Genomic DNA, 14,726 nt, shown 5'->3' with positions numbered 1-14,726 from the left:
GTGCACACATCATGACTTTTCTGACAGCCCAGTAGTAGACAGTTGGACGTGCATGTCTTGAGCCAAAAAAAAAAACTATAGATAACAACTAAGTAAAATGTCTAAAACAAAAGAACGAATGTCTAAAATAAAAATATCTGAAGTAAAAATTATATAGGTTTACTGACAGAATAGAAAGGACAAGTACAAGTAAATATCAAGTAGGATTACTATAAAAAAAAAAGGGCCAGGACCAAAAATAAGATTTTGAAAGTCATTAATAAAATGGATGGTAATTGAAAATAATAATAAAAAGAAGAATTATTTTCCCAGGAATAATGTAGAGTGGAATGAAAAATTTATTTTGTGAATACAGCCTGTTGTCATTACTTTCATAAATGAGAGGAGGGTCTTCAGAAAGCTCAAGGAAGGTTACTTTAATTCCATTTTTTCACGAGCTTTTTGAAGTCCTATATTTTTGTTGAATTCTAAAATGTAAAATGTTAAAAGTGCTATGTTAAATGTTGTGTAATGTCTTGTTTACATCACAGTTAGGACAAGAATAATTTGTCATTGAGTAGTATTATTTGACTTGCAATGGTTGTGTAAATCTAACCAATAGTGTTTTCTTTTTTTGTGTAGCTACCAGTGGACCTTCTACCGCAGTGGTTCCTAATACCTCATCTCGGAAAAAGTCTATAACTAGTAAAACAGAAATGCATGAACACAAAAAAAACATGGGAAAAAAGAAGTGAAATCTTTTTTAGGAGAAGCTGGAACTTCTCATAAAAATCACGCATCCAAGTAGAAAAAAAAAAAATGTCCTAAACCTTGACTGAAAACTGTCAAGCCAGGTAGTTTAATGTTTCCCCTTGTACATCTCTGTATTCATTAACAATTATTCTTCAATCTAGGGAATTTATGGTTTATATTTGGGGAAGACCTTTTGTTATCTGGAAATGTTTAATACAATGTTCATTAGCATTCTGTGAGTAGTAAAATTTACCGTGTATATTGTTAATGGCATGTTTACCGTGTGCCTCTGGTAAAGAACAGGAACATCGAAACCTCGCTGGCCCGTACCAAAGCCACACCAGTGATGCAGGGTCTGATGGAGTGGACCTGTACACACACTCATTTTCACAGGATTGTAAAGCCGTAAAAACCTTTAGCTTGGATTACAATTTCACAGCCAAGATTATGTATTGTGGACCTTTTAAACAATATATTTCCAAAGAGATTTCATTGACCATTTAGATTAGGAAAAATTTTCTCAGTTGTTACAATGTCTCATATGCTGCAATATTTAATGACTGGAATATTAGCACCTGGGTTATTTTTTTCAATCTGTGCTTTGAATTTTTTTTTTATTGTGTCTATTTAAAATAACTACATAACACATTTGGAAGAAGTATACCTTTACACACATAATTTGTATGGTAATTTCTAGAAGATATTTTCTTTACTGTAAGAGGTGCTGTATTCATCAGGAAAATTTTTGATTCATATATGGGCACTGGAAGGACAGCTTTGGAGTTTCTTTTTAAGAGAGAGTTGAAAAGTTACAAATGTTATTCTTAGAGTTCCTTTGGGATCTAAAGTACTGAGTCAAAAAATGGGAATCACCAATGTTGGAGTCAATTTGAATTTTATTAAGTTAGTAGGTGTTCATTTATGTATAGCATCTATGTTTACTGTGTTCATTCTTATTTCCAGTGTATCAGTTGATCTCAGTAAGAACTCTTAAAGATTGAGAATTTGAAGTAAATGCTCCTTATAAATGACTAGATTTTAAAGGGAAATTGAGATCATTCTGTTGTGGTTTCATTTATGATGTGAAAATAATGTTATCCTTGGTGCTTTTTAAAATTCTGATGCACAAATAATTATGAACCACTTGAAACAATTGAAACTGTAATCCAAACGATGTAACCTGCTAAGAATTCCATGCATTGCAAGTTACATAACTTAAATTGCTAAACGTAATTTAGCTTGAAGCTAAGGTTTAAAATTATTGAGTTCTTACAGTATGGTTACAGCTATTGTAATTCTTCAGAAGAGACTCTCCTAATCTTAAATCATCACGTATGAACTGACTTTTACAAAATAAGTTTATTACATGTTAGTTGTTTTAAAAGGTACCAGATGTAAAAGTCACAAATATATACAATTAAGTAAGTTTATCTACTTCACATGAATGTAAATGTACTATACGGTGACATGTCTTGTCCGTAGTCGAATGTATCTATGTTTCCTGTATGTGAAAATGTCGCTGATGTGCTCACTGTGGGTTAAGTCTACTTTCATTTTGTAAGTGGGACTGAATTAAAATATTTTTATTTCCAGAATCAGAGTGACTTAAATGATAAATTATTTACTTCTGCTCTTTATTTCTTTTCATTTTAAAGTAGAAAGAATGAGGAAAATTGCCTTAATAGTAAATAGTGCTTATTTTAGGCCTGGCCTGGTGCAGGCTGGAGGGGACAATTGTATGGTAGCCGAGGCCATGTGGAGGCCCAGGTCTGTCCTCAGTCCAACCTAAACAGGCCAGGACAGTGGTACATGCCTGGGAGTTCTAGCTAATCATGCAAACGAGAAGATTGTGACATAGCGAGATTCTAAAAAATAATCTGTCTCTCTCTTCCCTCTCACATTTGGGTTGTATATGCTCTCATGAAAACAAGCAAATAAACAAAAAACCACACACACACTCAATTTAGATATTAAGTAAAATTTGTAACTGGGCATACACATAACAATATATAGCTTTTCCAAGCCCAGAAGGAAAATACACGTTTTTGTTTACACTATTATATGAGAACTATTAGTATTACTGAATTGTCAACAAAAGCAGTAGTATTGCTATGTAGATTAGGCAGTTCAATCAAAACAAAAAGGACAAGAAATGATAGTTACCAATATTAGGTGGGAGTTCGACTGAAACGTCTGTTTTTTCACTTGATTCCATCCTTGGAAAACATGAGGATTTTTGGTTTTAAATACTAGAAGGTATTTCTTCTTGCAGCCCAGCCCAGTCTTCCAATCCAAAGAGATGAGAAAGTCTGATATGAGGAACTGCCCAGACTGAGGTGTTCGGGCTTTTTTTTTTTTTTTTGGAGAGGTTTTTGCTACAGGGTACGTGCACTCACCAGACAGACCGAGAGAGACAAAGAGACAAAAAGCGAGAAATTCCTCCCCCCCAGGGGGAATGGCCACGCCACAATCCCTTCTCCTCCATTCTCCTCTCAGGATCTTGGGCATGCACGCACATGCGCCCGGTGTGAGTTTTAAGCCACCAGGTCCAGGACGCGAACCGTGATCGACTACATGGGAGCCCAGTGACATAGCCATTATACTAACTGCTGGTCCCAAGGTGTTCGTCTTTAAAGTGTATTCAGTCCGTTTTTAGTGCAGACCTAAGTTGGCCCTGGAAATCCAGTGCTGGCAGATTCTGCTGCCCTGGTTTTAATGGGTTACACAGTCCAGTCTCTACTACAAGGGTGAACGTCCCTAATCTAAAACTCCACAGTCTGAAATAATTCAATAACATGAAACTTTTTGAACACAACACCCAACCTCATGTGATGGGTGACAGTCAAATGCTGACGAGATTATCCTGGGTGATGAGTATAAGTTGTGTATGAAACTTGGATGAATTTCAGCCTTGGATCTCATCCCTAAGATCTCCGGACGTTTGGGCAGATATTTCAAAATCAAAAACAAAAAAACAAAAACCCAAGAAATCCCAAATACTTACCATCCTAAGCATTTGGTTTAAGGGATACTCAACCTGTTCTAGCAAATTTTGGAAAATGTTACAGCAATTTTGGGTTAAAAAAAGTGCTGGACGTTTCCTCACATTTATCTTATTTCACGTTTTCTCTGAGGAGAAAATAGAGGCAGAAGGGAGACAGAAACATGACAGAAACGTGGAGCAATGTGCCTGGTATATCCATAAAGCAAAAAAAGCGGGCAGTAGCAAGGATGAGAGGAAAGTTTGAGTTCTTCAAAAAACCCAGTTAAAACTCACTATGTGGTGAAAGATCTGTGTCGATCAGGGTCACCCAGATTTCTCCCCAGGTTCTGATAACGGAACTGCTTGTCCACTATTTTCTAGTTCCATGTCAGTTTGAACTAAGATTTCATTTTTTTAAATCTTGGATTTGTGTTTTGGTAGAAAGTTTATAGTCTTTACAAGCTTGTCAAATGTAACTTTGCATCATTTTATTCTAGGCTTATTATCTGGACAGTGTCGACTATGCCATATTATTCTTAGTAAGGGTTGAGATCTCTTACGTTAGTGTGGTCCAGCAGTTCTAAGCCTTCTCTGGTTCGCTTTCCTTTTTTTTTTCTTTTTTTTTTTGAGAAAGGTTTTTGCTACAGAGCACCTGTGCGCTCGCCAGAAAGAGAGAGACAGAGAGACAGGAAGTGAGAAATCACCCCCCTGGGGGGATGGCCACACCTCAATCCCTTCTCCATTCTCTTCTCAGGATCTTGGGCACACATGCACACGCACCCGGTGTGAGTTTAAGCCACCAGGTCCGGGACTCGAAATGTGGTTGACTACATGAGAGTTCAGTGACTAACCATTTCGCCAACTGCTGGCCCTGGTTCTCTTATACCAGAGAAATATCAAGAGAATTCTTGCACATGGAAATAATTTCTATACTTGTGATGCAGTCATTTGTGATAGAAGTCTAAGAAGAGACAGCTCCCTTTGTATTGTGGGGACCCAGATGTAAAATACTTTTTATATGGGTCAATTTTTGTGAAAAATCAAGTTTCATTATTCTAGAGAACAGAGCACTGCAGATATGAAATGAAAGCAGGACAAGTCTATTTTGGTACTAATTTTATTTAATCCATGCACAGTTTTTCATAATACACATTTTCCATGAACTTTTAGTTAGATGACACCACCACCACCCCCCCATGCAAAATGTATTACTGCGTAGTATGTAAGTGACATGAAAAGCATCTTGGCCAAGGCCCTGTGAGAAGGAGTCTTCAGAATGTAGGTTGCCTGGTTAGGAAGGCATAGCTCTCGGGGCCTGAGTCCCTACACAACTCTCCGAAGCCTGCAATGCGCCAGCTGGGCTCCAAGTGTCGCATGCAGAGAGCGTTCTGCTCCCATGAAGCCTGTCAGGCAAAGCTGCTAAAATGGCCTTCCAGGTTGGGCCTGAAAGGTCGTACATAGAATTTGACTTATGAGTCTCTCACACTGGCTTCTGTGGGTCGTTGGAAAAGTCATGACTTATTTTTCTGTTTCATTATGCAAAGATTTCATCATGATTTTTCTGACGGCCCAATATTCTAAGTGCTAGTAACATCTCCTGAAATTGTGAAGGTCAAAAACATCTCCAGACATTAAAACTCTCCCTTGAGGGTTAAAACTGCCCTTAGTTGGAGTTGGCAGGTGGTGTGGTGATTAAAAACGCTGGATTCCCCACATGGCTGACCACAGTTGTCCCAGACTCGGAGGCTTGCTTTCGCACTTTCCCTCTCTCTTTCTGTCTCTCTCTGGTCGAATTTTAAAAATAATAGTAATGGGATCAGCAGATGGCGTAATGGTTATGTCACTGGACTCCTGCATAGTTGACCATGGTTTGAATCCCAGACCCAGTGGCTTAAAACTCATACCAGGCATGTGTGTATGCATATCCACAACCCTGAGAGAAGAATGTAGGAGAAAGGATTGCGGTATGACCATCCCCTCTTTGAGGGTGATTTCTCACCTTCTCTCTCTCTCTGTCTTTCCAGTGAGTGCACACGCCCTATAGCAAAAACTTCTCTACAAAAAATGATAAATAATAATAACAAATGTAATTAAATAATTTTTTTAAAAAAAGAATTGCCCTTAGTTAAGAACCGCTGCTCTAAGGCCAGCCAGCAGGTGACAAAGTGAAGATGCTGGATTCTCATATGTCCAGCCATGGTTTGAATCCTGGACCCAGTGGCTTGAAAGATCACACTGTTGTGTGTGTGTGTGTGTGTGTGTGTGTGTGTGTGTGTTTGTGTGTTTGTTGTTGTTTGTGTGTTTGTACACAAAATTCCAAGAGAATACTGGAGGAGAAGGGATGCAGGGTGGCCATTCCCACAGGGAGTTAATTCTCACTTTCCCTCTCTGTCTCTCTCTGGTGAGCGTATGCACTGTATGGCAAAAACTTAAAAGAAAAAAAAAAAAAGCTGCTCTAAAGCACATGACTGTGGAGAAGAGAAGGGTATATATGTAGGGCCAAAGTCAGGATCCTGAGGGGAGAGATGGCTAGTACCAGCGGTGTGCCCTGCACTGTGGGGGGCGTCCCGTGGTAGTTCTCTTCCGAACTGTAAATCTCACGCTGTCTGTGGACTGCTGTAAGCACCGTCAATGTACTTCACTTTCCTCTACCGCACAGTTTTCAGGTGATTATTTCCTAGGTCTTCCCATGTTAGCCTTTATACCTATAAATATTTTATGCCTTTAGTATATGCTTTTCATTTTCAGTACTGTATTTTGAGCCCTTGGTTAATGAAGATAAATCATTCCCCGAATGGTCTCTGCCTTTGCTATACAGCCTGCCTGCCTTATGACGGGGCCTATTGCCCAGGTAGCTTCACTTTCCCCTTTTCATTTCTTTGCTGAACAACACTGAGTGTCCGCGGCACTTCCTTCGGCTGTTCTGCCATGTTTCTGGCCACCGGTCTCTGTGTGAACTCTTTCTTTGCTTAAGTTCTCCGAATTAAAACAGTAAGTTTGGTCACATGCTTCGTGTGCTCAGTGGGTTTTTTAAAATCTGCTGTTTCTCCTTTCCTTGGACGTTTTTGTAAGAACACTGTGGAGGCTTGTTCTCCATTATTACCTGTCTTTATTAAGTAGAGTCGATTTCGTTTCTGGCCCACCCATTTGGTATGAACTCATGGCGGGGAGGGCAGCATCTGGGCCCAGCCCAGTCCTCCCTGAGTTACAGCGCTCATGACGGGGTTGGAGGCCTGGAAGAGCTACTTTCGTTTCTTAGTTTTCCAGCCGTCGAAGATTGTCGATGGCAGGGCTGCGTACCTCGCGAGTCTCTCTCCCCACACTGCTCCTTGTAAGGGGCACCCCAGTCCCTCCACTCCGGCAGGTCCCAAGGGCCGGCACTTGTCCCGTTTCATCGTTTCTGACAAGGAACAGCTGCTCCCCTCAGAGCCTGCCATTATTGCGGGGTTTTCAGTCTGGTGGCTTCGTCTGAGAGGTGGCGCTGCCAGCGTCCTCTCCAGGCACCCTCCTCTTCAGCTTTACTGCATTTGGCAGCTCTGTGCCACCCACTATGGTTCAGGTCCACGGGTCTTGCGGCTTTGTGGAAGGTGGTTTCTGCTTCTGTTTCGTATTCGGGGATGGTTATTTGCTCTTGTTGAAAAACTGTTTTCCCTTCATTTCAAGCTGGGCATCACTTCTTGTTACTATCCTTTGAGAAGAAAAGAGAAGAGGGAGAGGAAGAAGAAGAAAAGGCGAAACCCATGCCTCTTTAAACCGCTCATCGCAGTCGTGTTTTTCCTAATGACGAGCATACGAGTCCGCCCTTCAGAACAGTGTGGTCAGAATCAAATGGAATAATACGGGCCGACTGTAAAGTGAAGCACAAGTCGGAAGCATTTCTGAATTCCTTTGTTGTAATCTAGTTGTATAGAGTCCAAATGTCAGCCGGGCCTCTGGTCTCAATGGTATTTCAACATTTTCAAGGATAGTCTAGCTAGTTCCCAATCTTCTTTATGGCTGCTCCTGTTGCCAAGGGAACAGCTAGCCTAGTAACCATCTGACAGACAACACCCCACCCCCACCCCATCAAGGTTAGTCTAGCATCTTCCTGTTTTAAAAATCTTTAAAATGAGATAATCTAGTTTTTGTGAATGCAGTGCTAAAAAAATAAAAACAGTATTTAACAAATAAAATCAGTTATGCCCTTGCACCTATCTCGTATTGTGTGTGTGCTGTGAGTGGCATTGGTACCTGACCCTGGCGGGGTGATGGCTATCTAGTTTAGATACCCATTTTAAAGCACTTGTAAAGGTATAGCTGAAATGAGGAAACCAGGCTATTTCTTTGTCATTCCACATGTGGTGTTTCGGGACTACTTAAGATATGGAAGGATGATTTTTGTTTTGTTTTAAACAGTTTTGCTTTGTTTTGAGAGGTTTTTGCTATAGGGCATGTGCACTTGCCACACAGACAGAGACAGAGAGATAGAAAGTGAGAAATCACCCCCCGGAGGATGGTCATGCCACAATCCCTTCTCCTCCATTCTCCTCTCAGGATCTTGGGCACGCATGCACATGCGCCCGGTGTGAGTTTTAAGCCACCGGGTCCGGGATGCGAACTGTGGTCGACTACGTGGGAGTCCAGCAACATAGCCATTATGCTAACTGCTGGTCCCTGGAAGGATGATGTTTTAAAGAAAAAATGATTATGCCTTCAGAAAGTATTTTGCTGTTTTTTAAAACTCTTGTTCTCCTTTTTCTTAGTGTCAGTGCTGAATAGAACACTTTGTGATAAAGGATGGCAGTGTAGGTGGGTGGATGGATGGAAGAGAAAATTACAAGAAAAGGAAAAGCGAGGGGTGGAAAGATGGAGAAAAAAGAACACAGGCTCCACCATTATATTACCAACAAGCATCACTGGGGATGTGAGGAAAGAAATTGGAAGTCATCATGAAAGACTGTCTCTTTTATTCTACATAAAAATGCTAACTTGTCCTATAATGCGTTTGCTCAAAATTCTCAATAAAATGAAACCTGGGCGACTCAGGGATTAAAACTGGCACGCTCGTCTACCTGCTCCTTCACTGGGCGTCCGGAAACCCTCTGAAAGTGCCATTGCCAAACTGTCTCTGAGTGAGATGGATGAGAAGCCACAGAGAAGGAACCACATGAGAATCCTTGCCCTGGAGGAGAGCATGGCAGCTCCACCTATGGGAGATGCTGTTACTTTTAAAATGGAAAAGCTCAAAGAAGGCCTGGAAGGTGGTTCATCACCAGCTTGGCATCACGTGACTGAACCCCCGCCATTGCTCTTACCCCACAGGCTGGGCAAGAAGGCAGAACCCTGAATGGATGCTTAAACTTTATTTTGGACAAGGATATTTGTGCACATAAAAATATTTATGTTGAACTACTTGGTTGTGATTTTTAAAATGCTTTTCAAAGCTTCTTTAGGAAAAAATATTCTGCTCTAAGGGACAAATTATGGGACTGGGCAAAAAAGGAGACCTGGTTTTAATTTCAGCTCTATCACTGCATGTCTGGGAAACCCGAGGTTGCTCCATATTTTGCTGGCACCGATTTCCTTGTCTGCGCTTCCACGGAGTTGGCCAAGGTCCTTAAAATACAGACAGCTCACTTTTCCTTCCCTTCCTCACATTTCTAGAACCTTTACACTCTTTTTACTGTTACTAGCTTCCTCATTTATCATAGTCAACACACTATTTTTTTTTAACATTTTTTTTTTTGCCACAAGATGTGTGTGCTTCCTGGATATCTGTGTGTGTGTGTGTGTATGTATATATATGTGTGTGTGTGTATAGCATAATCCATATATATATATATATATTTATATATATATATATACACACACACATAGAGAGAGAAATCAGCCTCAAGATGGGATGGCCATGTCGCAACCCCTTCTCCTCCATTCTCCTTTGGATTTTAGGCACACACACACGTGCATCTAGCATGATTTTCAAGCTGTCAGGTGTGGGACTTGACCTGCAGTTGGCCATGTGGGAGTCCAATGCCTTAACCACCATGCCACCTGTTGGCCCCTTAACTTTTTCTTTAGGTAGGTAGCATAAATTAAAAAGTTTGTAGTACCGATTCTCATTATCACTTCTTCTTCCCAAGAGCTCTTTTGAGGAATTTGGTTGGTTAATACACTTAATGTTACAGTACTAGCAATAATTATGAGAGTTATCAGCATGAGACAGTTACTTACACTGGAGCATCTAGTTACCCAGGATGCATTTAGTTCTGAATATTGTTTAATAGTGTAAATGCAAACTACTTTCACATCAGCCCAAATGAAATATAGAAATGTTTCTGCTGGGAGATTTCATATATATAGCCAGTATCTATATTTAGAGATACTCTAGCCCTGTATACCATCAAAGCAGATGGCTGTAAGAGGAAATCTTTGCGTGTATAGAATGTGTTCTGCATTTCAGCTGTATACACATGACCCTTGTCTGACTGGTGGTCTAAACCGGCATCTGCAAAATTAATCAGTAAAAGGAGCATGTGGGATCTGACCTATCTCTTGGAAGGTATACATTACGAGAGAGTTAGTCAAACGCTTTGTTCTCAGCCACCTGAGCCTGGGTCTCTTTTCACCGATGGGTGTAGGGCCAGTTGTCAAGCAGCTACTGTACTAAGCCCCGATAGTATACATGTGAAAAGTCCTGTTTCCCTTCCTAGAAGAATTTACTGTCTCGTGGCTCCAGGTGCTCACAAGCAATCATATAAGTTCATGGAGAAATGACCTGGGTAGTTAACTTTTGCATTCCAAACACTTAGAAATTCTGGATACCGTACTTACTTTGGGCCCAGTTCTGGTGGCACCAGTGGGTGGTGGCTGAATTGCATGGGAGGGCTCGGTTGGTCCTTGGCCCCACCTAAATGGGCCTGGTGCTGAGGTATGTGCCTGTGGTCCTGGCTGAGCCGACGGGGAGGCTGGCGCAGGAGGATCATAACATGGTGAGACCTTGTCAAAAAGAACCTCCTCTCTCTCGCTTGCTTTCTCTCTGTCTCTCTCCACCCCCATACCCTTATAAAAAATATTTTGAAAATATATACAACAGCTCAAAAGCAAGACAGTAGAAAACAAAATGTGTCAGAAATATAAAAAATAAAGTCAACAGCTAAGGCATGTTTGAAGTCTGTCTGAGGGATATGACAAGCACCTCCACCCGTGGGATGTGGGGGCTAGTTTTCTTCTCAGCATGCTAAGGAGCGCCATGAGCAGGTGTAGGTTGCTGGAACTGGCTCATTCATGAAGTAGGGACAGGAAAGGTCTACTCTGTCTCAGCCAGAACTGCTCGTTATCTTTTTTTATTTATTTTTTATTTTTTAAGAGAGGTTTTTGCTATAGGGCACGTGTGCTCACCAGAAAGAAAGAGACAGAGAGACAGAAAGCGAGAAATCACCCCCCCGGGAGATGGCCACACTGCAATCCCTTCTCCTCCCTTCTCCTCTCAGGATCTTGGGCACACACGCACACGTGCCCGGCGTGAGTTTTAAGCCACCGGGTCCAGGACACGAATCGCGGTCGACTACGTGGGAGTCCAGCGACATAGCCAGTACGCTAACTGCGGGTCCCTGCTCGTTATCTTGATAAGCCCTGCCGGTTCACAGAAAGAAAGCAAATGCCGAAACACAGCACGGGTCCACTTTGACAATTCAGGGCACACACGTGACTCTCATGACAAAAACCACACTGACGGGAATTGTGCAATTGGAAACAAAAACAACACGACTCATACATTCCATGAGAAAACCATAGAGGACTCTGGCATCTGAAGAGACTTCTCACCCGAGGAGCTGGGTGGGTGGTGGGTTTCTCTGGTTTATAGGCAATAATTAGGGGTGGAGTAAGACGACTCAGGTCAAGGGAAGGTTAGGAAAGGCAAACCATAACGTCATAAATATGCCTGGACTGGCTTTGAACAGGAGACTTCATTTCATGACGCTGGAATATGTACCGTGAGAGGCAGAAATGCTTTTCAACCTAATAGAATCCCAAACACGGTGTGTCCTCCAAAACATTACTGCATAAATTATATAAGCTGTGTAAAATTCAGTGATGATATACTAACATTATAAAGTTTTAAAAAATTAAGTCTCTTCACTTTACTTTAGTAAAACTGTTTTCGGTTCTCCGTGACGCCCTTCCGAATTCAGTATTGTCTTTCGGTGTCTTTCCGTAGTTGCAGTCCTGGGCCGTAAACGCACACTTCCGTCTTTTCCTAGCTTCTTTATTCCACATCAGGTATAGTCCATGCTAAAACATATCTAGAATGTTTACAATTGTCAGTTTAAAACTCTAGCATTTCTGTTGGGGCCAGCAGGCGGCGTGGTGGTTAAGAGTGCTGGACTCACATGGCCGATCGCGGTTCGAGTCCTCGACCCAGTGACTTGCTTTCTCAGTTTCCTTCTCTCTCACTCTGCCCCCTCTGGTCAAATTAAAACAAACAAACAAAAAATATAAAGTTCAATAAAAAAAAAAATTCTTTTTTTTTTTGAGAGGGCATGTGCGCTCACCAGAAAGAGACAGAGAGACAGAAAGTGAAAAATCACCCCCCGGAGGGTATGGCCACACGACAATCCCTTCTCTTCTCAGGATCTTGGGCACACAAGCACATGCGCCTCATGAGCGCCAGGTCTGGGACTCAAACTGTGATTGACTACAGGGACCTAACCATTACGCCGTCTGCTGGTCCCACATACTTATGTTTTGATTTATCAGTTTTAGATATTGTCTATTGATGTATGATAAGATCTATGATATGATAAGAATTTAACTTTCTAACCTCGACTTTTCCTGCCTTCCTTCCAATATTACAATATTGTTAAGTCATCAATCTACTTAGAGTATTAATGGCTATGTGAATATTGTTATTGAATCAAATAGTATATTATGATTTTTTTCTTTATGATATTCTACTTGGAATTATTGTTTCCTTTTTTTTTCCTTCAGTGTCTGTATTTCAAGTTCTTCAGGTTTTTCAGGGAATATGTTAAAGAGAGTTCAATATTATTTTCAATATGATAGATAACCAATTAGGGGACCAGCAGTTGGCATAATGGCTATGTCACTGGACTCCCATGTAGTCGACCGCAGTTCGAGTCCCAGACCTGGTGGTTTTAAACTTACATGGGTGTGTATCTGTACGTGCCCAAGATCCTGAGAGAAGAATGAAGGAGAAGGGATTGTGGCGTGGCCATCCCCCCTGGGGGGTGATTTCTCGCTTTGTATCTCTCTGTCTCTCTCTGTCTGTCTGGCGAGCGCACACGCCCTATAGCAAAAGCCTCTCAAAAAAAAAGAAAAAAAGGATAAGTAATTAATTTCATTATTTTTTTCTGCCTGAGTAATATCTATCTTTTTTTTTTTTTTTTTTTTTTGAGAGGCTTTTGCTATAGGGCGTGTGCGCTCGCCAGACAGACAGAGAGAGACAGAGAGATACAAAGCGAGAAATCACCCCCCAGGGGGGATGGCCACACCGCAATCCCTTCTCCTCCATTCTCCTCTTGGGATCTTGGGCACGCACGCACATGCGCCCAGCATGAGTTTAAGCCACCAGGTCCAGGACTCGAACCGCGGTCGACTACGTGGGAGTCCAGCGACATAGCCATTACACTAACTGCCAGTCCCCTGAGTACTATCTTTCTATTGCTTGTCAGTAAACCAATGTTAGAAGTTATGCCTAGAGAAGCTGAAAACGCAATGGCAGATACTCAGCAATCAACCCAATGTCACCTTATATTGGAAATTTTCAAAAAGTTTATGGAAAATATGTATTGTGAGAAAATTATGCATGGGTTTCCTTTTTGTTTTTGCACTGAAATAATTTTGTACTTTAATTCCACTATTCCAGGATTTGTTGAAGCATCCTCATGTTTCTAAGAGCTGTGTGATCCTATAAATCAGTAAGTGCTTTAAATGAATGAAGAGTTTGTAAAATTGGGACCAGCAGTTAGCATAATGGCTATGTTGCTGGACTTCCACGTAGTCGACCGTCGACCACAGGTCGCGTCCCAGACCCAGTGGCTTAAAACTCACACAAGGCACATGTGCATGCGTGGGCCATCCCCGGGGATGTCTGTCTGTCTGGCGAGCGCACGCGCCCTACAGCAAAAACCTCTCCAAAAAAGAAAAAAGGTCGTAAAATTTAGGGGTTTTTTTTGAGAGATATTTTTGCTATAGGACGTGTGTGCTCACTGGAGAGACAGAGAGAGACAGAGACATAGAAAGTAAGAAATTACCCTCTGGGGGGATGGCCACACCGCAATCTCTTCTCCTCCATTCTCCTCTCGGGATCTTGGGTATGCACGCACACATGCCTAGTGTGAATAAAATTTAAACTTAGGCAGAAAGATATTTATACTTTTTAAAAAGGTCAAGAAAATTCAAAATTTAGAAGTAACATAGTTACCTGGAGATGGCAGACTCGAAGACAAAATGATATACATGTAGAATCTAAGGGATGCGGGCTACACAACAGTCTCCTCCTTTTGGTCATGGCGTACTCACCGTCACGTGTGCTCAGTGCTCAGGAAGGCCCATCAGTGTTGATGGCAAGAATTCAGCTCTTACCTAGCCCAAGGTCTCTGAGCAGGCTGAAAATGCAACCACAAAAAGGACATGAAAGGATAACTTCGAAATTGTATGGCAACGATTGTTTTCTTAGTGGGAAATAATTATTTTTATTATCCTGGAGAAGATTTAGAATGAAGTAGAGGAATAGTAAGGATAATCAAAGTAAAGTAGCATGTTTTTGCATCAAGGAATCACTGTATCATGTAGCATTGTCATATTTTAAACTACAGTTAAGAGAACAGCCTTGGGATTTCAAAGATACATATGTAATTGATGTGATTAAATTAGCAGTAGAAATCAAATTTTATTTATTAGACTTATAAGAACTACATGAGCACCTTAGAATATTTGTCAGTCATTTAAAATTTTTAACGTATTTAAGCAGGTAGTATGCATTGATATCAAAGGATCCCTCAAAAGTGAT

At 41.2% G+C, this 14,726-nt stretch overlaps 1 protein-coding gene across 20 annotated transcripts in view; it reads left to right on the top strand.

Annotated features, from left to right (window-relative positions):
- Positions 1–2,330, top strand: part of PPIP5K2 (diphosphoinositol pentakisphosphate kinase 2) — a 93,636-nt gene extending 91,306 nt beyond the window's left edge. For all 20 annotated transcript variants that reach the window (XM_014588925.2, XM_027772079.1, XM_027771993.1 and 17 more), the window contains one exon: positions 622–2,330. In XM_014588925.2, the coding sequence (XP_014444411.1) occupies positions 622–734 (113 nt within the window). In that variant the 3' untranslated portion in view covers positions 735–2,330. The remainder of the gene's footprint in view (positions 1–621) is intronic.
- The last annotated feature ends 12,396 nt before the right edge of the window (positions 2,331–14,726 follow it).

The sequence above is a fragment of the Tupaia chinensis genome, unplaced genomic scaffold, assembly GCF_000334495.1.
Source record: "Tupaia chinensis unplaced genomic scaffold, TupChi_1.0 Scaffold000002_1, whole genome shotgun sequence".
In the NCBI taxonomy this organism is placed as follows: domain Eukaryota; kingdom Metazoa; phylum Chordata; class Mammalia; order Scandentia; family Tupaiidae; genus Tupaia; species Tupaia belangeri.
The sequence above is the reverse complement of the archived record's forward strand: the minus strand, read 5'-3'. Positions and strand labels throughout refer to the sequence as shown.